The 26,335-nt window shown below is 54.4% G+C and overlaps 1 protein-coding gene across 3 annotated transcripts in view; it reads right to left on the bottom strand.

Moving 5' to 3' along the window:
• The window catches only part of MBP (myelin basic protein), a 28,023-nt gene extending 4,670 nt beyond the window's left edge, over window positions 1-23,353 (bottom strand). Inside the window, exons 1-5 of one of the 3 annotated variants that reach the window (XM_006897232.1) lie at window positions 23,126-23,302; window positions 14,637-14,717; window positions 2,537-2,644; window positions 1,874-1,909; window positions 1,331-1,363 (exon numbers count right to left, since the gene is read on the bottom strand). In XM_006897232.1, the coding sequence (XP_006897294.1) occupies window positions 1,331-1,363; window positions 1,874-1,909; window positions 2,537-2,644; window positions 14,637-14,717; window positions 23,126-23,302 (435 nt within the window). Of the gene's footprint in view, window positions 1-1,330; window positions 1,364-1,873; window positions 1,910-2,536; window positions 2,645-14,636; window positions 14,718-23,125 lie in introns of all 3 variants that reach the window. The other 2 variants (XM_006897233.1, XM_006897234.1) reach the window with 2 other exon arrangements.
• Between the last annotated feature and the right edge of the window lie 2,982 nt (window positions 23,354-26,335).

Below are 26,335 nucleotides of genomic sequence, written 5' to 3'. Positions count from 1 at the left end.
ATCCATCCATCCAACCATCCACACATCCATCCATCCATCCATCCATCCATCCATCCATCCATCCATCCATCCACTTATCCATCCATCCATCCATCCATCCATCCAACCATCCACCCACTCATCCACTCACCCATCCATCCACTTATCCATCCATCCATCCACCCACCCACCCATCCATCCATCCACCCATCCACACATCCATCCATCCATCCATCCATCCATCCATCCATCCATCCACTTACCCATCCATCCATCCATCCATCCATCCATCCATCCATCCACCCACCCATCCATCCAACCATCCACCCACTCATCCACTCACCCATCCATCCATCCATCCATCCATCCATCCACTTACCCATCTATCCATCCATCCATCCATCCATCCATCCATCCATCCATCCATCCACCCACCCATCCACCCATCCATTTACACTATGCCTACTGACGGGCACTAGATGTATCTAGGCGGACATGGCTCTTGACCTCTGGAAGTCTCAGCAGTGGCCCCTGCATCAGACACTGTGCTTGGCAGGGTATTGGATGTCTGTGGGCCTCTGATAACTAGGTCCTCAGGCCTTCTTGCTAGGTGCCCCTGAGTGGACGTGAACCTCCAGCTTTCTGGTAAATGGGCTGCTGCTCAAGCGTCACCGGGGACAAGTCTCGGCTGCTGGCCATTCTTGGGCTCCATTTCAAAAATGGTAGTTCTTAGACAGAATCCTGTCTAGCTCTTAACTAGACACAAGCTTGGGCAGCAGAGATTGTTGGGCATTTAGTTGAGATGGACATCCTGTTTCTCAAGGATGTGAAGGTGAAGGAAGTCCTTTTTCAGTCTCTTCCCGACATTTGACTGTTTGTATTAAAAAGCTAACATTTCCGGGGAGTTTTCCCTGATGGCTGGAAGATTAAGCTTCAATTAGTACCAATTCACAAACTGAAGAGCAGGACTATGGAGGTCATGACCAGCTGAGAAACTAAATCTAACATCTCTCTCCATGAGGGGAGCTCTGAGAAGGGCTGGTTAGGAAGGGAGCCCACCAGGTTCCACCCACACTCCCAGGAATGATTTTCTCAGCACTTTTACTAGGGAAATAAAAGACACCCTCTCCAAGCTGCCGTCCCTCTGTCCCTGGGAGGAGGCCAGAGGGTCTTGTGGAAAGCCTTTGGGAGAGCGTGTCCATGGAGCCAGGACCCTTGGAACAAAGTCCTGGCTGATTCTGTCCCTGAGACAGGACGTCCTTTCAGACAGGAAGGGGACAGAGCAGAGTGTCTGGAGTGAGGGCTGCAGGCCAGAAGGGACCAGGAAGCAGAACGGAAGGCGGTCACCTACCCAGCTAAATCTGCTGAGGGACAATCCTCTCCCCTGTGAGAGGAAGAGAGAAATGGAGACATGGCCGTCAGTGCAGGAAAGGCATTTTTCAGTGAATAAGCACACAATCACAACAGGGCTGGGCCCAGAGGCCACCCCAGCGGGCAGTTACAGCTGCCTGGATCTCGCAGTCCGGGTCTCAAGGGGATGAGGGCTGGGGTTGGTCAGTACTGCTGCTTAGAGGACAGATGCAGGCTGGTCAGCATGTTCCCAGGTGAAGGGACAGGTGTGGAGCTGGTCAGTACTGCTGCTTAGAGGAGAGGACAGGTGCGGGCTGATCAGCATTGCGCCCAGGTGAAGGGACAGGCATGGATTCTGGTCAGCACTGCCCAGGTGAAGGGACAGGTGCAGGCTGGTCAGCACCGTGCCCAGGTGAAGGGTCAGCATTGCATTACTTGAGGCCCAGATGACAGGACATTTTGGGGTAGACTCATAGTTGTCTCCCCCTCTGGTACGTGGAGGGACTTCGGGGTAGAATTGATGACCGACCAGAACCCGTCTTACCTTGCCTTGTGAAGGAGGTGGTGTACGAGGCGTCACCTGGAGGGACAGACAGTGTGATGAGCAGAGAGGGCAGTGGGGGATCCTGTGGGGCAGCTCAGCCTTCTCTCCATGTCATTTGGGTCACCTGTCCCTTCCTTACCAGCTGTGTGCCAGGGTCTGCATCTCAGAAGTGAGGGTGCGATCCCTGACTCCTCATAAGTAAGGGCTACCTGGTTCTGAGGTGTCTCTAGTTCTTTGCTGGGGCCCCTCTGCACCCAAGTGTCAGCCAGGGACTCCTGAGCACCTAGACCCAAGCCCAGCTGTGCCACATGGACCCCCTTGGAGGCTCCACAGACCAGGCCAGTATGTCGGCCACCACGGACCAGCTCAGGACGTCTCTGTAGGGTTTCCACGCTCCTTATCTCTACAGGGACAGACTTCTAGGGGTGGCTGGAGAACTGGCATGCGCTGCCCCGCCTCTGGCGCACCCCAACCACTGGTGCAGCCCCTGTGGACTCACATGTGGTCTGGAAGGCCTGAGGTGGGCAGGTGGGTCCCAGGCCTGGTGCTGAACATTTTCCCTGGGGAAGGGCAGGGGCTGTCCCTGGACTTCTCTTGTCCACACACTGCCGCCCACCTAGCCTGTGCTCAGAGCTGTCCCTGCAGCCATCGGAAGACACTCACGATGTTCTTGAAAAAGTGGACGACGGGGTTCTCATCCTGGGACCGGCCATGCTGGGACTTCTGAGGCAGAGCGCCGTAGTGGCCAGTCCTGGCCGCGTGGTGTGTGTCCTGAAACAGAATGGTGCTCACGTCACTGGGTGCACTGTGTCCTCACCTAGTTTGGAAGGCGACGCCAGCTCGGAGCTTCTGGGCACATGAAGCTCGTGTGGACTGCCGGCCAGGCCTCTCGTTGCGCCCACGACGAGCTGGCCGAGTGTCACGTCACTGCTCATCAGATTTTGCTTTTTGTTGTTTTTACAAATTGAATGTTTGTGGCCGGCCAGGGTCCACGAGTCCGCCCACACCATCTCCACACTGCGTGCGCACTGCGTGTGGGGCGCCCTGTGCTCATTTCCACCATCCCAAGGAACCCCCTGTGCTCCTGCCTGCTCCCTGGTGACAGCCTAACTTCCCTGTGCGCTGGGACCCTCGTTAGCCTGGTGTCTGCAATGGCATGCGGCCTCCCCAGGTATTCCCACCATGAATGGGGGCCAGCTGCAGGAGAGGGGTGACCTGGGCCAGGCCAGAGGTCACAGAAGCAGAGTTTTCTGGATCAGTAAACACTGCTAGTGCATGTAGGTGTCCTGGTGCACAAGGTGGGGGTACTGCCTGTTTCTGCTTTTTCTCAGGGACACACATGGCTGGGTGGCCATCAGGTGACCCAGGGATCGGCCAGCAGAGGCCCAAGTCATCCTGGCCCCACTGCCAAGCGTTTGTCGTTGTGCCTGTGTGTGTCTTTGTGCAACCCCTTGAGGACTCATGGGCCAGTGGAAAATGGACATCCAGCTGCCGTCTCACACCTGCAGCGACTCCAGGCTACATCCTCCAGGACCGGCTATGTTTCCTGAGCATCTGCTGTCCCGGTGAGGTGTTCAGCTGGTGACTGAGAGGCCAGAGGTTTGGGTCCACCCCAAGATGCCTCACAGGAGAGGCCTGGCCATCCTCTCCTGACGTCTCAGCCCCTGGACCCCCAGGAGCCCAGCCCTGCTCTGACACCCACTCCTTTGGCTGACATGTGGACAGATTTGGAGTCCTTAGTGGGGATCCTAGCACGGAGCTCGTGTAAACACAATAGATTTCATGGCTTACCCCGAAGTTTGGGCCTGTCTGTCCTGAAGAGGTACTGAGCGAGGACCTGCAGTTGGGCTTTAAATCATTGTTGTCTCGGTACTTCTGATGTTGAACAGTTACAGCCGGGCTTCAGTAAGAGTTATAACGCCACAGTCATGTTGGGATTACAAGGTTCTTCAACCATTTATATTCCTCTAGCAAGGAACAGGCCAACCCCACATTTTAAGGGTGCTATCATTTGTGACAACACCAAAGAAGCAAGGTACGCGGGGTATACAGCATGATATGTGCAAGAAGCTTCATCCTCAAACTAAAAAATGCTGCTGTGAGACCCGGGGCTTAGAGGAGGCAACGAGGCTCATGCAGTGAAGACTTCCTGCCTCAGGGACGCGCCGTCCACGCACAGTGGTGTAAGGGACATAGCAGGGACGGGACGGTCCACACACACAGCGGTGTAGGGCCATAGCAGGGACGCGCCGTCCACGCACAGTGGTGTAAGGGACATAGCAGGGACGCGCCGTCCGCACACAGCGGTGTAGGGCCATAGCAGGGACGCGCCGTCCGTGGACAGCGGGCGTAAGTGTCCTCAGAGGGGACTTGCAGAGGGAAGGAGTTAAGTCAAAACACCAGAGTGATTTTTACAGACAAATAGACCCTGGAATTTGTTGAAAATGCAAAGGAATAAAAATTGCCAAAATGTTTGGAGGAGCCACAGTTTTGACACGAAGACATTGTGTCCAGTGAGAGGAGGCAGACACAGACTCACTGAAGAGAACAGAGGCCAGAAACAGCCACCAGCAAGACCCACTGGTGTTTATAAAGGTACACAGGCAATTTGGTAAAGAAAAGCTGATCTTCTAAACAAATGCTGTGGGGAAAACAGGCACTCTGTACAGAAACATGAAAACAAAACTCAACTAAAAAACCACCAACTCAAATTAACATCCTACATAAAACTCAAAATAAGCTATCTACCCCTACAGACAAGGGAAATGCAGGAAACTCTTAGAAGAAAATATACAATAAGTTCTCAGCCATGACACAAAACATTACTCAGTAAAAAATAAGCTAAATTGGACTTAATAAAAATGTCCAAAAAATTGCCTGCAAATAACAGGCTCGTTTCAATGCACGAATGAAAAGACAGGCTGCTGCCAGGGACAAACCACAGAGCAGCCTTAAGAGCAGAATACTGCCAAGGCCCTCAGAAGGCAAGCGTGAGACCAAAGGAACGGTCGGGAAAGAGTGAAGACTCTCCAACAGAGACGCTTCACAAAAGAGGACAGAGGGAGACAACGAGCGATGCCCCCCCAGCGGTACGTGACATCCTGAGTTGCCAGGGAGACGACAACCTGTACCCCGCACAGGGCGGGGGTTCCACCCACACTCGGAGCCGAGAGAAAGCCTGCAAACCTGTTCAAGGACCTGGAACCCAGGGCACCTGCATGCTGCTGGGGGAAGGCAGCCGGGTACAGTCCTCACCACGTTACCCCCGCACTCACAGGACCCAGCTGCCAAGGAAAAAAATAGACATACTTCTGGGGACTGTTTTTATCATGACAAGTGGTCATCAGCATTTTGAGAGGAAAGAACTTTAAATCTGAAATGAAAAATTACATTCATGCAAAACCCTGCATATGAGAGAGTGTGTATGAAAACCTGCCACCGACTCCAGCATCCATCATCAGGTAGACCACGGGGTGCCTACGTGCTGGGGGTCACCGCTCAGCATTAAGGAGCAGGAGAGGGCCAGGTCCTTCCGAACGACGCCTGACAAGGGGCCACCGGCACCACTTCACCCATGTGACGTCCTTGGGAGACCAGATCTGGCAGCCAGCGTGGGGGTTGGCAGGGAGTTTAGGGCGACACATTCTTATTTTGTGGTGTGACTCCAGCTGCTTGATCTGTGACTGGCACCACTGAACCGCAGAGCGGACAAGCTCTCGGGGCACGGAACACTATGTGAGGACACCCTCTGGCCTTCTGCAGCCCCAGGCCAGCTGCTAGCCCGCAGCCACTCGTCCAGGCCTCAGGACGAGCAAGGGCACCTTGACTACCTCCTGCACATGAGTCCTAGAGCTGCGGGAGGAGAGTGTGAACGGAAAGTGTGGGTGCACTGAGAGTGGTCAGGGCTGTGCTGTCTGCACCCTGCGTGGGGTGTGAGCCAGTCACTCTCTCACACCCTCTCTAACAAAGTGGTCAGCTTCCAGGTGGGGCAAGTCACGGGAAGGTCTGTGTCTGGAAGAAATGGGGAGCAAAGGAAGTTGAGGAAGTGGCCAGCAGGGGCCTCCTGTCCTGAGACCCTCTGAGCCTGGGCTCTCTGCCTTGCCGAGGCCACTTGTGGTTTATCAGGGTGCCTGCCAGGTGCTGGCAGACCTGGGGTCCTTTGGTTAGTTTGTTGTTAAACCACAGTTCAGTGACGCTGTGTGAAGAGTAGGGGACGGCCCCGGGCCATCTGGGTCCAGGTGTGTGACCGACCAGCTGTGAGCTGAGACGCAGACAGGCTGGTCGCAAGGCGAGGGGCAGGGCGGCAGGAGCCCAGCAACTGCCCAGGCTAGCGGCCAGGGAGGGGCTCCCACAAATAATGTGGCTTCTTCATTTGGAGCTGAGAACCAGGATAAGTGAAATGTGAAGGAAAAGGTTCCTCCCCCACCACCCCAGAAATGAAGGTTTCCTATTGTTTGGAGAAAAGAAAACAGTCTCTATAGCACTGTTAGACACACAGAAAAGCCATGGAGGCGTCCCGACCGGGGAGGACTCGAGCCCACAGGTGCCAGCACACTGCGACACGAGGTGGGTGGTGGGCAGAGACGGCGTAATGCAGGCGCACTTGCAAGGGTCAGATCCCAAGCTCCTGTTTTCCTCAAGAAAAGAATTTTTTTGTTAATGTTAAACAAAGCAAATCCTTCCACAAAACAAAAACAAAATGTTCTCAATATTCCGGAAACAGTCATTTACTGTGGCCATTTCATTTCTTGAACTTGCCTCTGCACGATCCCATCTTAAGGGGCTGCGTGTTGTTATGACAAAGCCCACAGCTGGCTCGCAGCCACGGCCCCTGGATTTCCAGGGTTGAGTCTATTGGGGAGACTGTGCACCTTGTCCCCGTGGAGGCCCCTCACGGAGCACACTGTCAACAGCTCTCCATTGGTTCTGTTACGTGTCTGGGTAGGAACTGGCTCAGCTGCTGCCGCCGTGGACCCTCTTCTTCCTCATCTGGGATGAGCTTCCCCATCAGCAGGAGGCGCCCTTCTCACGGCCTCAGCTCTCCCCTCTTGAGAGCTTCTGCGGGGCTTACAAACGCTGAGGTCTGGCAGACAGGCCCTCGGATCGTCCTGTCCTGGCATGTCTGAGGATGGAGGCCAAGCCTCACCCGCCAGGGCAGAGGGGCCTCTGGACAAAAAGAAGGGCCTTGTTTGTAACATCCTCAGAGAAGATGCTGAATCTGAGCAGCGTTACTATTCACTGTGTCTGTAGCTTTGTGATTACAGAAACAGAGAGATGGAGAGACAGACAGACAGAAGTGCGGCAGCTCTTGTTCAAACCGCGTTGTGGGAGGAACGGCTACCATTTCCAACTCAGCTGCCTGGAGAGTCCGTGAGCCAGTGCCAGGCTTCAGACGGACCATGTGGGCTGTGGCCCGGAGGGCCTGCCCTTCCCTCTCGCCGCCTCGTCCACTGTCCTCTCGGTGGGGGGTGGAGAGCGTGGATGAGCAGTGAGGGGACACAGTGAAGGCCAGAGGGGTGTGCACAGTGTCTCTTCGGTGGCCCCGTGCAGATGGCACATCTTTCTGTATGTCCTCACTGTGAACACCCAGGCCTGGTCACTGGCCCGTCTCCACCAGCTGACAGAGGAGAGGAAGCAATGGGAAGCCCAGGATGGGCCCTGCTTTCCTTAGAGCACAGAGTCTGACAAAGTATTGGTGCCATGCATGCCAGCACGAACGCACCAATGTGGGCACATCAGCATGGACACGCCAATGTGGACATGTCAGAGTGGATACATCAATATGAACACGTCAACATGGACATGTCAATATGAACTCATCAAAGTGGATACATCGATATGCACTCATCAACATGGTCACTTCAAAATGAACATGTCAACGTGGACACGTCAACATGGACACGTCCACGTGGACATGTCAACATGAGCTAGTCAACGTGAACATGTCCACATGGACACGTCAACGTGCACATGTCAACATGGACACTTCAACATGAACACATCAACGTGGACATGTCAACATGAACACGTCAACGTGGACATGTCCACATGGACACGTCAATATGAACTCGTCAATGTGACACATCAATATGAACTTGTCAGCGTGGACATGTCAACATGAACACATCAGTGTGGACATGTCAGTGTGGACACATCAAAGTGGATACGTCAATATGCACTCATCAACGTGGTCACTTCAAAATGAACATGTCAACGTGGACACGTCAACATGGACACGTCCACGTGGACACATCACCATGAACACGTCCACGTGGACACGTCAACATGAACTCATCAAAGTGGACACGTCAACATGAACACGTCAACGTGGACACGTCAACATGAACTCGTCAACATGGACACTTCAACATGAACTCGTCAACGTGGACACATCAACATGAACACGTCAACGTGGACATGTCCACATGGACACGTCAATGTGAACTTGTCAATGTGACACATCAATATGAACTTGTCAACATGGACACGTCAATATGAACGCATCAGTGTGGACATGTCCGTATGAACACGTCCATGTGGACACATAAGTTTAAATATGTCCACATGGACACGCCAGCATGAGCATGTCACCGTGGACACCCCAGCATGAGAATGTCTCCTTGGACACGCCAGCGTGAGCATATCCATGTCGCCGTGCCATGTACACACACGCCTCACTCTGGTGACTCACGTGTATCAGAGGAGAGCTCAGCTCTCTACATGTTTGAAGGGAGTGGACGGCCAGGCATTACTCCCAAGGTACCTCACTCAGATGCTGACCTCCCAGCTGGCAGTGGGTGGCCTGCCCTCTGGGCACTGCAGGGATGGGACAGTGGTGTCAACATCACCTATTAACAGGATGAGCGCTATTTCCCCACTTCAACGTTGTTTATGGGACATGAGCTCTCAGGAGATGGGCTCTTCACATAGGACGCGTGTCTGCTGCCCGACCTGGAGCTCAGCTGCTCGTTTCCGTGATGGAGCGAGGGTCAGCTTCTGGCTGTGACCCTGCCATCTCAGTCCCACCCTGGCCTACCTCTGGTGAGATGTCTATGGCACACACGGTGCTTGGCTGGGGGCCTCAGTGCCCAGCTCCCTGCGGGGGAGGGTTCTGACGCTGCCCATGGCCACACACAGCCACGCTGAGTCACAGGCATGCTAGGACACTGTCCCCCTGATCACCTAGCACAAAGCCACCCAGCGGTGACTATATTTATGTTGGTGCTTCCTTAACCAAGGAAGTCACACAGCATCAAGGGACACACGTTTCCCTAAGTTCACGAAAGGAAAAGGTAAATGAAAGCACACGCACCTTGGAGACACTGCTCAGTCGGTTCCAGGCCACCGCAGTAAAGCCAAGTGTCCAAAAAGCCAGTCCCTCAGAGTTCTGGGCTGCCCAGAGTCCATCAATAAGACACGCCACTGTGGTCCATGAAGTGCCCAACAGAGTAACAAAGGAGCTTTACAGAATGTGAAAGCCACCAAAATGTGACCTGGAAGATAGGAGGGGAGCGCGCACTGCCAGAAAAAGGCGCCTGGAAGCTGGCTCTAAGCAGGGGTGTGTCACAAACCCTTAGTTTGTTAAAGCCTTTCCTTCTCCTCCCCGTATGTGAAGTCCTTTAAGTCCAAGGGCTTCGTGGCGGGGGTCGGGGGCGGTGCTTGTGGTGAAGAGCTACCTTCTTCTGCTTTGTATGCCGCTCTGGGTACCATCCCACCTGGGCATAACTGGGGACCTGCTTTATACAAGCCCCCATCCCCCTGGGCACAAGCACGGCTGGGCAGACCTGGCACCTGCTTTATACACTGTCCTGGGCATCATCACACCTGGGCAGACCTGGCACCTGTGTTATTCACCACCATGGGCACCACTGCACCTGGAAAGACTTGGTACCAGCTTTATTTGCCACCCTGGGCACCACCATACCTGGGCAGACCTGGCACCTGTTTTATACACTGCCCCGAGCACCATCACACCCAGGCAGACCTGGCACCTCTCTTACTGGCCACGCCTGTGTCCAGTCTGCTCAGACTTAAGCCCCAGGTCACAGATGTGGACTTGGAGGCTGAGGGTTAGTGACACGCCTGCCACCTGCCCTTGGGCCAGGACCCTGCACGACGCATGTCTGCTGGATGCTGAGAGCGCCAGCCTCCCCCAGGGGCCCACAGCAGGCAGGATGTTGCGGTCAGCCCTGTCGAGGCCACGTTGGGCATGAGTGGACGTCAGGATGCTGTGTGGTTTCTTCCTCAGTGTCCATTCACCTCCCAGCAAAGCTGCAACCAGTGAGCCAAGCTGTGCTCTGACGAGGGAAAAGGGGTGCATGCCGTGGGGGTCATGTCCCAACAGCAGTCTTACCCGGGGATCTTGGCACTGCCCACTGCTCTATGTGGCCAGGGAGGGGACACTGTGGCTCTGATGGGAGCCTGCGGGCTTAGTGGTGATGCATGTGGGTTGCATTTCACGTCCACCAGCCGGTCATGGGAGGAAGATGAGACTCTGGCTCCCACGAGACCACAGGGACGTGATGGAGGTTGGTTCCAGGCCATCGGTTCGAAGGCCACAGATTCGGAGACAGACAAGTACAAACTGCACGTGGAGGATGAGCTCAACCTCTTGTCCCGGTTATTTTCAAGGACGTGGGTCTATTCATTAGATGAATAACTCGAAGGACTAGTTAATCGCTGAGGCCAGGACGTGGCCAGTTCCTGCTTCAGTGAGGAGAGCAGACCCCACACAATGGCCTGTACCGTCTGCGCCTTCAGTGCTCAGTTGGTTGGAAACAAACGCCCGGCCTTTCTCCTCACACACTAGCTCCTGTGGGGCACAGGTGGGATGCCACCTCTGGGTGGCCCTGAACCTCTGACCTGGTTAGCAGCTCGCTGGGTGCACAGTGGAGGGCGCACTTCTTTGTCCAGTGAGTGCTGAGAGTCCCGTAACACGGTCACCAGGAAGTGGGCTCTTCCTTAGCTCTCTTTGCTCGGCAGAAACTTCCAGAACAGGGCCCGGTGCACGGCTTCCTGCTTGCTACCCGAGGACTCGTCTGTCTTGGTGGATCCACTTCTTTCCCACCTGAACAGACAGCCCTGTCCTGCCGTCAGCCACGTGATGGGAACATGGGGTACCTTGGTGTCCAGTTCAGCCAGCAGGTGAGAGGTGCTGATGGGACAGTGCCTCTGTGCAGCGAGTCCCAGGAGCTGAGGTCTCTCCCTCAGCTCAGCTTGGAGGCAGGCGATGTGGCTTCCCCCAGCCCTGCACTTCCCCCTCCCCCCACACCCCGCCCCCCAGCCCTCTCTGTCTACACCTCCCCCTGCCCCTTGGGAGCTTTCACAGAAGCGTGGTGATGGCTCTGACCCGACAACTCCCTGCAAACCTGGGAGTGAGCCTTCTCCCCTCAAGGCCGCAGGGTCCCAGCTTGGCGATGTGGAGCGAGGCCTTTCTGTCTTGATGTGCAGTGTCCACGTGTGCTGGTCCTTTGCGGAGCCCAAGAATATGTTTGTGCCGAGTTAACGAGTCGAGCGAGATGAGTGAAGGCGTCAGCTCCTCCTTCCTAGAAAGCAGCCTGGTGGGATTTACACACACTCCTTGGATCCAAACAGAAAGTGGGGGCCTGGTGACTGTGGGCGCAGACATGTTCCCAGGCAAGGGGAATGGAGGAGCTCACTGACGTGGAGCTCGCTTGGGTGGCCGTGGCCGGAGGCCCCCTCAACCTTCTATTCAAGCAGACCTCCTCTCCCTGTCAGAGGCCCCCTTTCTGTGCACTTCAGGCTTCTACTTCAGTGGCTGCAGTGGGGTGCGCCTGGCTTGGGTCTCCTCTCCACAGAGCTTTCCTCCAGTGGCTGGAGACGGGGTTGGATCCAGGCTTCTCTGAAGGGACTGCCTGTCCCACCTGCTAGTGACCTGCAGGCCTGGGCACGAGGCCGCTCCCAGGGCAGGAGGCCAGGGTGCACGAGGGTGTGAACCAAGCAGCCTTCCAGACACTGCTGATCAGGACCTGGCCTGCGGTGCAGCGCCTGCGGCCTGGTTCCAGCGATGCTGTGAGGAGAAGCCCTTCAAGTGACTGCTCTCATCCCTGCCGGGGTCATCGCTGTCCACCCATCCAGATGAGTCCACACCTGGATGTGCTGCCGGTTCTTCAGGTGCCAGGAATGAGCGAGGTCACTGCAGGCCTGGGTAGCCAAGTCCTCGCCTGGCCACCACAGACCCTCGCCTGGTCTCAGCAGCCACAGGACGCCTGGCACAGCGGCCCTGCCATCTTCTCTACCCCCAGTGTGAGGCCATGAAGGGCTGCTGTGGTCGAGCCGAGGCCTCTGCTGTCCAGCACTGAGGCCTGGGGCTTTGTCCAAGCCCTAACAGTGCTGGCAGCAGCGCTGGGTGTGACCGCCGGCAGTGCTCTCCGGCATGCTGCTAACTGAAAAGTCAGCGGTGGATCCCAGGAAGCTGGCCAGTGTCCTCTGGTCACTACACATGGCCTTCAGGGTCCCTTAGACACAACCAAGGTGGCCCTGGAGAAAGGAGTGTGCTCATCCCATCTGACAATTTCATCTGGGGAAGGGACACTGAGTCAGGGCAAAGGCCCTGGACCGAAGGCCAGCTGCTGTCCATGACCCCGGCCCCACAGGGGCACCTGTCAGAACTGCGAGGTCCACACAGGGTGACCGCAAGGCGTGCAGACCTCTTCCCTCTCGGCCTGCACATGTCCCGCGGTGCCAGGGGCCGGTGGGTGTATCTGTGTGTAACATGGGATACCACATGCTCACATGCATTCACACACGTGTGCTCACACACATGTTGACACACATGCACGTGCACACACACACAGTCTCACCCATTCCCTTATATTCTGGACACACACACCCTCTCTTCAGCAGTGTTCTGGTATCAGCTCCATCCTCTCCCCTGGGCTCTGGGCCTCTCCACCTGAACTGCCAACCTGGAGGCCAGTGGGCACCTCTGTACCCACACTGCTCCTGGGTGGCTGGGGTCCTGCTTCACTTGGTCCCTACCAGTGCCTGATGACCCTCCTGCCCACCACAATGACCTTCTGAGACCTGGGGGTGGGGTCACCCCCCCACTGACCCTTTCCTCGGAGGAGCCCTCCTTCCTCCGGCGTTTGCCACAGGTGCTGCCTGAGCCCCCTGGTCTCGTGCCCTTTCACGCACCTGGTACAGAGCTGTCTGCTCCCCCCACACTCCTGCGCACCTGTGTTCAGGTTTCTGCACCCTGGTGGTCTCAAGCCCGCAACCTCAACCTTCTGCACACCCCTGGGTGAAGGGTCTGGTGCCGAGTACTGTGAGGACACAGCACTGCCGGGGCACTGGGCCAGTGGAGTGGACAGCAGACAGGCATGGGGAGAAGCCGGTTCAATCCCTACCTTGAGGGGTTCAGGGTGCTCTGCGCTCCAACCTTGTCCCCATTCACCTGCTCTGGCAGGAGTATCCTCCCTCCTCCGTAGCCCCCGCTACGGAGGGGTCTGGCTTTGCAAGGACTGGCCCAGCTGTCCCCCACCTTGGCTGACACAGGCAGACCTCAGCTGGTTCCCAGTCACACTGAGGTCTGACAACCTGGTCAGGCCCATGTGCCTGCGGGGCTCACTTGGCATCCTGGGTCACCCTCAGCATCTCCCTGCACTCGGGTGTGCTCCACCGTCCACGCGTCGGGGACAGTGTGCGACTGGCTATCCTGCAGGGCTGGCTTTACTGAGGTGGTAGGGGCCGAACCCACGACACCTGTGTCTGTACGTCTCACCAGCCAGCGGCCCTGCCACTGAGCCATGTGAGCGGGTACTCACATGCCTCACAGGTCCCTCGTAGCTGGTGAGGGGCTTTCCTCTGAGGTATACACGGGGGGCTGGTGCCCGCAGCTGTGGGTGAGCTGCTGAGCGCTCCCACCGTGGGAGCCTGTCAGGCCTGCAGCTCCTGGTGAGCACCATCCTCTCCAGGCCCCGGTCTCCATGAAGATGGGCAGCTGTGGCATCAGGCAGAGCCCTTCCAGGACAGGCCTGCTGCCCACGGGGCCCCGCTGACGGCCCACGTCTCCTCTGCTTCTTCCAGGGATGTACTTCTATTGCCCAGATGGGAATCCCAGGCACCCCGACACTTCATGACTCGTGGGGGTTCCCACCTCCCCGTAGAGGTCTCCTGTCTCCCCACATTCCTCTTGTTTTCCCTCAGAATCAGGCTTACCTGTGGTGCCACAGCTTGGGGACATGGGACATGTGCCCTGTGACTCTGCCCATGGTGTCCATGTGTGCCCCCAACACTGTGATGACATGAGCATCCTGTGACACTACCCATGATGACGTGTGCCCTGTGACACTGCCCATGGTGTCCATGTGTGCCCTGTGACACTGCCCGTGGTGTCCACGTGTGCCCTGTGACACTGACGGTGGTGTCCACGTGTGCCCTGTGACACTGCCCGTGGTGTCCACGTGTGCCCTGTGACACTGCCCTTGGTGTCCACGTGTGCCCTGTGACACTGCCCGTGGTGTCCATGTGTGCTCCTGACATTGTCTGTGATGTCCATGTGTGCCCTGTGACACTGCCCATGATGACCACGTGTGCCCCATGACACAGCCCGTAATGACGTTTGCCCGTGACAGTGCCCGTGATGTCCCCTTGTGTCCTGTGACACTGTCCGTGAGGACACGTGTCTGTGGTGCCCCGTGACACAGCCTGAGGCTCAGAGAACTCGCCTGTGCTCACAGCATTGCCACGAGGGAGGACAATGTTCCACATGCTGACCGCTGGGGCCCGGCGCCCTCCTTACCTTGTACAAGCTGCACAGCCCCGGCGGGCTGTGGGGAGAGGCAGGCACAGAAGAGCTCCTGCCCGACTTTAGCCAGGGTACCTGCCGGGGGACACAGAGTGGCCGGTGAGTGGAGTGCAGGCGTGGGTCACACGGGGCACCACACCTCCACTCCAGAGCTGGCCACCCAGGCTGGGGGAGCTATGGGAAGGCAAGACCGATGTTCAACAGAAGGGCAGCTGGACAACAGTGAGGAAATGGCATGAAGGAGGCTCTAAGATCAAAGGGCAGAGGGGGCAGGGGTGGAACAGAGAGGGCAGGGAGGTAGCAACCGAGTGGTGAGGGTGTGCACAGGGGTGAAAGTGGGTGAAGGGGCGGGAGTGGGGGCGGAGGGGGCAGGGTGGGCAGAGGGGTGAGGGTGGGACCAGAAGGAGAGAGTGTAGGAAATGGGAGAGATCCAGTGGTCCCCTGAAAAGATGGGGTACTGGTGGGTCTAGTTCAATGGTGATTAATTTTATAAAACACAATGTATGGGAATGATTGCATGAGACACATGTGAATGAAGGAACGTGTGAAACACAATGTGGATGAAGTTTGTATGTGAACCAATACAAACAACCAGAAACAAAAGAGTTAAACAAGACTGAAAAGACAACAGGTGTCTGGAGAAGGCACCTTTTGGTCACCTGCTGGCCCTGTCCTGGGCAGCCATGCCTTCTGACTCATGTCACCTTTTCAGAGTGTTTCTGAGTCTACTCTGCACTCTTCGTTTTGCTCACAGAGTCTGTAGAAATGACTTTCTCCTGCCAGGTGTGTCTGCATCCATACTGGATGCTCCCACAACCACAATGCCTGTTTCCTGGGGGTCTGTGCAAAGGCCCTTGGTGGTGAATGCTTGGTGTTGAGTGGCTGCCAACTGAGAAATCAGCAGTTCGAATCACCCACTGCCCCAAGGGAGAAAGAGGAGCAGTCTCCCCCACAAATGTTTCCAGCCTGGGAGCGGATGGAGGCGGCTGTGAACGGGCGGGGTCTGGGCGAGCATGGAGCTGGCTTCCCTGGTGCACAGGAGCCACTTTACGGTTACGTGTTACGTCACCACAAGAGTCTGGAACTGTTGTGTTTTTTTTTTCCATGGGTGAAGTTCAGGGACAACTCTGAGAGAGTTGCTTCCTCCCACTCTGCTGTCCTGACTCCTGGAACTCATTTGCTCCTAACAGATGCATCCACCTGCCACCCACCCACCCTTGAGAGAGGAAGCCAAAGAACACAGCGGCAGGATGGAGGGAAATGACCGGATTCTCTCTGCGGCCACACCTCACCTACTGCACGTGACAGACATCATGTGGTTTTGATGTGTTGGGTTGTTTGATGTGTTTGATGTGTTTGGGTTCCCTCCCCCCAAAAATTGAAAGTCTGTGGAAACCCCTGAGCTGAGCAAGTCTATTGGGCTAATTTTTCAAGCAGCACATCACACGTTCCCTTCTTTTCTGTGTGTCTCACTCGGGCAACATTTCTAACTGTCCATGTTCCGCACACTTAAGAGACTACAGTAACGTGAAGAGCTAAGTCTACGTGAACCAGGAAACTGAAAACTCACGGAGACTGGCTTCACTGCAGCACTTGATTGACTGTGGTGCTCTGGAATGAAAGCCGTATTTCTGAGGTGTGCCTGAATGCGTATGTGTGTGCATGAGAGAAGGAGAGTGAGAGAGGGGAAGGGACAGGGAGAGGGAGAAGGAGGAGAAGAAAGAGGAGGAGAAAGAGAAGGAGGAGAAGGAGGAGGAAAGAGAGACAGAGAGGGAGAGAGATTCCAGCTGGTTACACTACAGAGACGCAGTGGACAGGATACTCAGAGAAAGACTAGAATACCAGTATCAGCCATGGAGAGAAGATTCTAGTGTTTGAGAACTACCATGACAAGTGTTACCATGCCAGCATTTCACAGGCAAGTGTATCCTGGTGTGAGTTCAGCTGATACCCCGCCCCCCAACAGGTTCTCCATGCAGGAGAGGTTTTCTGTGTGCTGGGAGGACCACCGTTACCTCAGGCGCCTGGCTGCGGGGCTGTGGGGTAGGTGTAATTACACACCAGGATGCAAACAGCAAGGCTGGCAGCCAGCAGCTCAATCCTGCAGCCTCTCTAAAGGGTTAAAGGTGAGGCAGCCCTGGGCACAGCTACCACCTCTGCAAGCAGAGGGCAGCCTGCTGTGCGCTGGGATGACAGGAAGGGGGGCACACTGCATGCTGAATGCTGAGGTGATGGTGGTGGCAAGGCCAGGCGCCCAGGTCCTACTCTGATCATTACTGTCTCTTGGCTCCTCTGGACTTGCACTAAGTCAGGATTAGACCCAGTCACAAGACAAGAATCTTCCATTTTCTCTTATTTAACACAGTACCCCTCTTCCTTCTAGAAATAATTTACTTGTTGAGAAATACACACAACAAAACTCCCAACAACACACCCCAGCTCCTCAGTTTAATTCAGTGATGCCAGTGACATTCCTGGAGTCATGTTTCATTCTCACTTCTCTGAGTTGTTCATTCTCCATGAACATAAACTCATTGCCTCTAAAGTATCTAATCATCCAGGCTATTGTCAGCTTGACTCCACATAGACAGTCGTTTAAAAGAGCTTATTGCACAAGGCATGTTTGGGACTTTTTTTTTCACTAGTTAACACAAAACTGTTTAAGGTTTTAAAAAAATAGGTTTATTTTTAAAAATTAAGTTTGAAATTTTTTGTTAAAAACAACAGGGATTTAAGGGAGAGTTTTTTTTTTTGTTTGTTTAAAGATTATCTTGGGTTCTTCCAGCCTCCATAGCTCCAGAAAGTCTGGATTCCACATTAGGACATGATCAAGTGGCCTATGGGCTTCTGGTCAGCTTCCTAGACCAGTGGGCTTTTTGAACCCTTGGTTACCACACACTAGGCTGGTAGAAAAGTCCACAGCTTTGAGGTTTGGGGCCACTTGAGAGCCCACTGGTTCCTAAACAAGTGGTCATAGGAGGAGAGGTGAACATTGGTTCATCTCTGTGAGGTCAACAGAGAAAGCTGTGCTGCGTTGGGGCAAGCAGGCACCTCTGATTAAAAATCACTTCAGCACAAGAACTGGGAAAAGAAGCTATTCCGTAAACCAGGGATTCCCCTGAAGGCAGGGCGGACAGGAGTGCAGAGCGGTGTGGTGATAAACGGCCTACGTTAAAACCATCGCTCACGGGGTGCCATCAGAAAATCTCCCTCTTATTTAGCCATTATTTTTCCCCTTTTAGGTATTTTATGAACATGATCCCAGAGAACTTAGGAGGGCAGAGATAGGTAAAAAAGTGGAACGACACTAAGACAATGTACTAAATTAGAGTTTGATAAGAAATGCTGACAATTTTTAAAGACTAAATATTTTAGTGTCGCCCATGAATGCTCTGTTGATCACACTGTCTCCCCTCAATGTCCAGTTAAGATCTCTATTGACGAACCAGAGCCTCCTGTTAGCCAAAGCTGACCCCCATAGAGAAGGCAGTGAGAACGGGTGAAAACCAATGTAAATGGACGAGGTGAGTCTACAGACACCATTAACAGGTGAGAAGTGGACGACATTAGTTCAATGGTCTCTGCATTTATTTTATTGTGTAAACAATACCAGAATTACCCTTAATCTTGGAAAGACAATGCATTCTTGAAGAAAGCCAGCTCACCTCTGCTACACTTCCTCAAATGCCCCCCCCCCATCCTTAGTGAGGGAAGAGGGAGTCAGTCTACCATTTGCCAATTTATCCAGCAAATACTCACTCAGTCTGTTGAGTTCCAGACAGAACAAAAGGAAAAGAGGCTGTGCTCAGTCCCACATCCCCCAACTGTGGGGAAGTGCTGAGTGACAGGCATTCAACATGCTCAACACGTACAAGAGAAGGGCTAGCATACCTGGACCTCATCATGGAGAGAAAGTACTACCTCTTTGTTCTTTGTGTATCGAAGGGGAGAAAGGGGCCACAAGGATCCCTGTGCGTGGAAGGGTTTCATGTCAGGTCCCCAAACTTACCTACCTGTTGGTGGCTGAGGCATGAGGTAGGAAACGACCTGCCATGTAACATGCTCACGCGTGTGGTGACACCAAAACAAATCTTTTCAAAAACTCCCCAACAGTTAACACACCAGTTTTAGTCTCATAAATTTTAATTAATGCATAAAAAGCAGAAACAGATAAAAAGCAAATGTTCATGACAAAAATCAAACTGTAATACAATCACGAGAAAGCAATCACCAGCAGATACATGAATGTCATTTACAGAAGTATGGTGATACGGAAAACACACTCAGAGGGTCGCAAAAGTCACTGGACTGCCAGCTCTCGAACAGTGGACAGTCGGGCTACTGAGACGACTGAAGGACATTGTAGGGAGCTGGTCAGTGAGCCCAGTTACAGCTCCATCAGACAACTTATCAGGGGATGTTATGCGTAAGAATTCTCCAACAGGATTTGCTCAGTGCAGGAAAGTTAGAGTCCCGTGTCTGTATTATTCTTCAGGGTCTGTGACCCAATACCCCAGCCAGCTGACTGTCTAAGGGGCTCTAGGTCACAGCCACGTAGATTCACGCTGTGACTGAAGGTGGGTCTGTGTGCACGGCTGCACTGTTTTAAAAGAATTTATTGTGCTGTTGTTGCTGAGAATATACACAACAGAACTCACAACATTCCAGCAATTTCCATACACCCAATTTGCTACATTGATTATATTCTTCAAATTGTGTGAACATGGCCACCTGCCTTTTTCTGAGTTTTTCTTCCTTAACCTAAAGTCACTATCTGATAAGACTCCTCTCAGTGTTTGAGTTGCTGTTGTCAATTTGATACCATATGGTCAGTTCTTAAAAGAACATAATGCTCAAGGCATAAATTTGCTAATATTTAAGCTAAACAACTCTTCAGTTTTAAGATGTCAGAGTATATTTTTAGTTTAAGGTTTAATTTCAGGAATTCATCTAGGAACCAAGGTTCCATCAGGTGTGGAATCCACGAAGAGTTGACATTTTGTTTTACAATCTCCTGTTTTAATGCAGAGTTTTCTATAAAATCTTTGATCCAAATGTTCAGTAACGGTGGCTGGGACCATCCAGTTCTGGTGTCACGACAAAGGGTTGTGCTTTCATGGAAGTGATTACATGTTCTTCCTCCATTAATATAAACTGTTCCTAAGCCTCCCATCTGACTTTGAGTTGCTGCTGTCGATTTGATAGATTAAAGGAGTTCAACGCTCAAGCCCTGCGATACTCTTGTGAGTGAAGAGCCAAAAGTGAAAATAAGTGCGTGCAGCTCCCGGCCACTGTGCGCCTGGCTGGGGAGTGTGGGGACACGGGGACCACACCCATCAGTGTCTTGCTGAGCCGCCTACCATGTCCTTCTTCCCATGTGCACACGTTACAGTCCCCGCAGAATTACAGAGAACATTCACGAATTAAGATATCATGCAAGCCATGAGGGAACTGGTTACATCGGAACGAAGATGTGTTTAATGAAACAAGAATGCGATGAGAGGGAGGAGTCCCGGGGGAGAGAACATTCTGGATAATTTACATTACTGACCGTGCCTCCTATCATGAAAGGCAGAAGCTGTTCTGACTCACCAAATCACAATGATGGCAGAGCTCCCTGGAAGCTGAGCCGTGGGGCTGAGAGGAGCAGGTTACAACATAAACACAATCAGGTCAGCTTGAAGAATCCACCAGCCAACAAGCTGACCTGAGCAACGGACTCTCCTAACGTGTCAAGGCACGGCAGAGGGACCCCACAGCTGCGTGGGGCGTTGGCTGAGGGCCGCACTGTCCCCAGGCCCAGCTAATTGTTAGGAAAACCTGACTTCTTCCAGGATGGGAGACGTCTGCAGAGTTGTGTTGCAAAGGCCTCAGTCACATCAGACCCAGAACTGCTGTGGGACAGTGCTGGGTCCTGCGACTTTGGAGACACAGTTCAGAAATGGAGCTGGTGCCTCCTGCTTGTTCTCGCCCTGTCCATGCCCCACACAACCCAGTGTCCCCAGCGTGAGGATGAGACCCTGGGGGTAGCACCCTTCCTGCAGCTCATGACAAAGGGCCTTCTCTCTGGTGCACCTGTCACTGTGGCTCTCAGGACAGCACGCCCCTGAGGAAGTCAGCAGCCACTTGCTCTCAGTGCCAGCACGACATAAAAGAGGCAAGCTGCCAGAGCATTCCAGGGACGTGGGGGCCCATGGCACCAGGCAGCACCGTGTGACCGTCACGGGGGCGGGGGCACGCCGGGGACAGCCCCCGAGAAGGCCGAGCAGGCTGCCCTATGCTATGCAAGCTGGAGTGCCCATGGGTAAAGGACAGCACGCAGGCCACGGACAGGGTGACAGAACCAAGCCACGTGCGGCGGGATTAGGACACACTGTGCCATAAAAACCCACGACAGAGAATGTGCTGCTGATTTACAAGAATCACAGTGGTCACGTCGCAGAGCAGGTGACTCTGGCCTCCACCCCTCAAGCGCACAAGGCCCAAACACGAGACCCCACGGTTAGGAGAGGGTGGGGCACACTTGGGGTCTGGACGTCACCAAGAGGGATACCAAAGGGATCTGCAAGGCCTGTTCTTCCTCCCCAGCCAAGCTCTCTGACTCAGAAACGAAGCAAATCCAACAAAAAGGCAAGCAGAGCCCATGGCTGGGTGCCTGACGAACACCCTAGATTTCCAGGGTGTGGGCAGCTGCCGGGCTCGTGTCTCCTTTATATTTAAGATTGTCCACAGGGACAGAGCGCAGGCTGCAGTGGCCCAGCTGACCAGTGCTGCCATAGCCCCTCGAAAGCAAGGGCGCTGTGCGAGGGCCAGACCTGAGCTGTGTCCATGAGCGACCATGGGGCCATGGCCTATGCTGGCCACACACACAGTGCCCGCTTGCAGCCTGCAGTCCTGCACTGACCTGCTCCAGACCTGCAAACCAGCTGGCTATGAACCAGTGTTATTTTTAAAGTCCTGTTAAAAAATTGTGCTTTGGTGCCGGATCATCTGCTCGGGACTCTTGCAAAGAGGGCTAGGTCAGAACCTTCTGTTGAAAACAGTGAGGGGTGTAAAACATTCAAAATAATCTAGGTTGTAACTGTATGTGTTACATAGTATATACACTCAACAATTTATACTGCACTTATAAACATCTCTACTTGGAGGCAAAGTCAGGACTTGACTGACAGGTTGATGGAATGCTTTCACTCTCATTCACCTTGACCTGCTCTGCTCACATGTCACGTGGCTTATAAGGACAAGGTCTGGTTTCCCTTTACTGAGCGGTGTAAGCCGCAGACCAGGAGTTCCACTGCACATTAGTGGTAGGCTGCACACCCAAGAGACGGTCCACTGGGGGCTGCAGAGGGCACCCCGCATCACCAGCCCAGCCCCAAGCTGGCAGTGGGATACTGAGCAAGCACCCCCAGACAAAACAGCATCAGGAGAGGGCAGGTGGGTGATATTTGCAAGCCTATGAGCAGCTGAAATGCCAAGTTCATTTACACTCAGGCAGGAGGGGAGGGGTCTCCAGCAGTGAGCTCAGCTCAGGGGCTTTTAGGTGCTGATGCCCCAGGGGGCGTGTGGGTCCGCCTGGACAGCAGGCGACAGCAGAGCTGCTCCCTCTCGGCCAGCAGCCCCTCAAGGGCTGGGATTCTTTTCAAAAGCTCCATCCCCCCCAGATGTGCCATGGAGCATGCTCAACTCAGGAGAGCCTCTGTGCCCAGCAGCGAGGCAGCGAGGGCTCCTGGACGGGTTGTTCCAGGAAGAGCTGCTCCCTCCAAACTCCCGTGGCTGGGACCCTAACAGCCCCAGCAGCGCTGTGGCCCCTGGGGACCAGCTCTCAGAGAAGCCATACCCACTCCAGCCACACTACATCTACTTGACAAGCCACTTCAACTGGGGCACAGCCACGGGCATTTCCCCTACAGACAGTCCAACCTACAGAGCGGCCTCCATGGCCATGGCCAGCGGCCACCCACACCAGGAGCCACCAGACACTCGCCGTTATGCTCTGCACGCTCACTCCCGCCTGTTCCCCAAGCGACAGACAGGAGGGAACATTCCCTAGGGCAGAGCGAGGTCTGAGGAGGTGATGGATGTCCCCTGGGCTGCAAACGTGGCACTGTCACAAAGCAGGCAAGCAGGCAGCAAGCCAGGACCACACAGAGGGGGCCGCAGACCCTGAGGCCAGGGCATCACGCGGGGAACACAGCTCTGGGCCTTCCACGCGCCCGGCTGACGAGACACAAAGACGCCCCTGAGACACAAAGTCCAGAATGTTCTCCTCCCCCAAGCCCATCCCGATTCCCACCCTGCGAGGACCAGAAAAAACGCGAGAAGTGAAAAGCCTGCCACATGGAAGCAGGAGCAGGGCCGGTGGCCGGGAGGGCAGCCCTTCGGAGGATGTGGGCAGCTGGGGACAGTGTCCCAGCTCCACCAGCGCCGCGCCACCACCACGTCCGCACGTGGCCTCCAGCCAGCTACTCCTGAGCGCTCACCTTGCCAGAGCCCCTCTTGGGGACAGCCCTGTCACCGGAAAAGAAGCGGCCCAGCGAGTGGAAGAAGCCCGCGTCCCTGTGCCTCGGGAGGAAGCCGTGGCGCACTTGGTCCATGGTGCTGGCCGTCGCCAGGTACTTGGAGCCGTGCCGCTGTGAGGAGCGCTTCTGGGACGCCATTGCATCCAAGCCCTGGGCCGCTGTGCTGTCCTCCTGGATGGTCTGCAGCTCCTCTGACTCAGAGGGTCTGTCTTTGAAGGTGTTGTCCTCCCTGCCTGGGGCATCTCGGGAAAAGAGGCGGACCAAGTGGGGGCGGCTCACTGGGTCAGCTGGGCTGGCCTCCGGCCAGGCATTCTTTGGGTCCACTGTGCGACTGGGGTCTGTCACCAGGGCGTCCTGAGAGGGGGCCCCATTGTGCTGCTTCACATCTGCCTCTCCTGCAACAACAAGGGAGCCATGAATACAGCCCTGTGTGCAGGAACAAAGCCGCTTTCTCCGTACCGCGGATGGGCTCGCTGAAGCTACCCAGGGCTTGTGGGGCAGGAGGCCACCGTGCAGGGCGGGCCACCACACAGTGCAGGCCACCGTGCAGCCAGGCCACCATGCAGGCCGCTCACCGGACAGGGCACTAACCTGGGTGGTGCATCCAGGCCCCAGGTCTCACAAAACCCCAGAACCAGACCCTCTGTTGCTCCACTGGTAGCCCCGGGCAGCCAATCATTCTAGACTGTCACCTGACCCCGACCCCCAGTGTTGCCTGAGGAGAGTGTCCACCACTCCGACGCCCCATGAAAGGCTCTGGTGAACTTAGTCTTGCAACTAGAGAGCTGGGGGAGGGACCTTCAGAGGAGTCCTCTCCTAAAAAGCCAGTGTTCTGACTTCAAACGTGTGTGGAGCAATGGTTTGTCAAGAGGCACATTTAATGTTCTTGATTTAAAAAAAAGCACTGATCTCGTCTTTAGAATTTGTGCCCTCCAGAAATGAGCATTTTTTCCTTTCCAGGTTCCAGCAGGGCCTTCTGAGAGGACGTGCTGCTCCTCACAATCAGTGGGGCGTCTCCTCCGTGAACAAGGACAATGAGAAACATGTGGGAGCAGACATGAATGTCACCAGAAACTGTGTTCTCTCAGGGGCAGCAACACAGCCATTGTAGCAAGTTGGGGTTAAAGGAACACCACTGCTTCCTCTGTTCCCTGTAACAGCACCCACCCATCCATCCACCCAACCACCAACTACCACCTCCCGCCACCCTCCTCTCCCTCCCTCCCTCCACTTATACAACCACTCATCCTTTCATGGGCTCTAACCTACTGGTCCACCCACTCAATACACCCATTATCACTCACATATCCATCTACTCATCCATTCTTCATCCATCTGCTGCCACTCATTCATCTGTTCACCATAATCTACTTGACAACTTACCCATCCATCCGTCCACCCATCCATCTTCCATCCATCCATCCATCCATCCGTCCACCCATCCATCTTCCATCCATCCATCCATCCATCCATCCGTCCACCCATCCATCCATCCATCCATCCATCCATCCATCCATCCATCATCCATCCATCCTCCAGCCAGCCAACCTTCCTGCAAGCCACTTAACACTCTATTTATTGTATATCCACTACCCATACACCCACTATCTACCTATCTACCATCTACCTACCCATTCATCCACCTATAAGCACATCCATTCCTCTAGCCAGCCACCCACCCCATCCACTTACCAACTCGTTCACTCACACACATTCCCATCCACCAACCTGCAGAACCAGTCATACACCCATCCATTCATCCATTTGTTCATCCATCTACCCACACACCATATACTCATTCACCTATCCACCAATCTGTCCATATACCCAACCATCCATTCATTCATCTACCCGCCTACACACACATTCATCTATCCAATATCACTTACCTACTCACCAAACCATCCATCCATCCATCCATCCGTCTGTCCATCCACCCATCCATCCGTCCATCCCTCCCCATCCATCACGCCTCCCATCATTCACCCAGCAATCATCCACTGACAGCCTCATAAAAGCAAAGTGCTGCTCTAGGTATTTGGCTATGGTGAGAACTATAATGAGGTCCCTGTTCCCACCACACTGAGGTGAGGAATCATGACAATGCATCATGCACACCAAGTAATGAAATGGAGAGGAGAGAGACAGGCTCAGGGAGAAGGGCTGGGAGGAGGCACACAGCTCGTGGACCTGGATGACCTGGGTAGCCACCTGGCTGGCCAGTTTCAGTGGATTTCCTTACAACTGCTTCAAGGGGAAGGGGCCTGGGGACTTGGCTTTGCCTCTTCTGAGAGCCCCACTGGCTCTGCCCAGGCTCCATCCCTCCTCTACCTGTCCTACTATTGCCCTTGGTCCCTGGCCTGTACTCTCATCTTCACACCACTGGAGAGTTGACTTTCTCTCCTCACTATCTCGTCACCCTGTGAGTCAATGGTCCAAGTGTCTACAGCCACCCCTCAGGCCCTGTGGCCTGCATCTCCTGAAGACCCCCAGCAAAGCGGTCTCACGTGGACTCTTTTCCCACCAGACTGTCCTGGTCTGCCTTTCTCTCCTGTCAGCCTTCATGAGAACCTGAACTTTGTAACACTCGCCACTTCTTATCCTGGCCAATGCAAAGACCTGCCAGTTCTTCCTGCGATCCCTCCACTGTCCTCTCCTGTCACTCCAGCTCACCCACTTCTCTCATGCTCAGCCCTAACTTTGAGTCCGGGATGGGTCCAGCTAAAGGCTGTGCCCTGGTGGCTGCTAACACGTTCACACCCTTGTCCTCAAAGACCTCAGTTTTGTGCTCCCCAGAGCATATCTGAACCTCAACCTCCACTGATGTGAGGAGCCAAGGGCCTTCATGTCTCAAAAGATCCAGGTCAGTCCATGTTTTTCATGGTTGGGAGGTATGTCTCTGCTCAGGGGATTGTGTCTACAGAGACTCAACTCTCACATAACTGGATCATGTCTACAGAAACTCAGTCCCACTAGCTGGGGATGACATCTACACAGGTTCACTCTTATAGAGCTGGGCCATGTCTACACAGGTTCACTCTCATAGACGAGGAGTGCTTGTCTATAAAGACTCTTACAGAAAGGGGACCTTGTCTACACAGACTCGCTCTCACAGAATCAGGAACTCCGTCTATACCAGGGTCACTCTACGTCAGGTCATTTTTACAGAGT

This window comes from Elephantulus edwardii, unplaced genomic scaffold, assembly GCF_000299155.1.
Source record: "Elephantulus edwardii isolate Elephantulus edwardi_28Jun2011 unplaced genomic scaffold, EleEdw1.0 scaffold00207, whole genome shotgun sequence".
Lineage (NCBI taxonomy): Eukaryota > Metazoa > Chordata > Mammalia > Macroscelidea > Macroscelididae > Elephantulus > Elephantulus edwardii.
The sequence above is the reverse complement of the archived record's forward strand: the minus strand, read 5'-3'. Positions and strand labels throughout refer to the sequence as shown.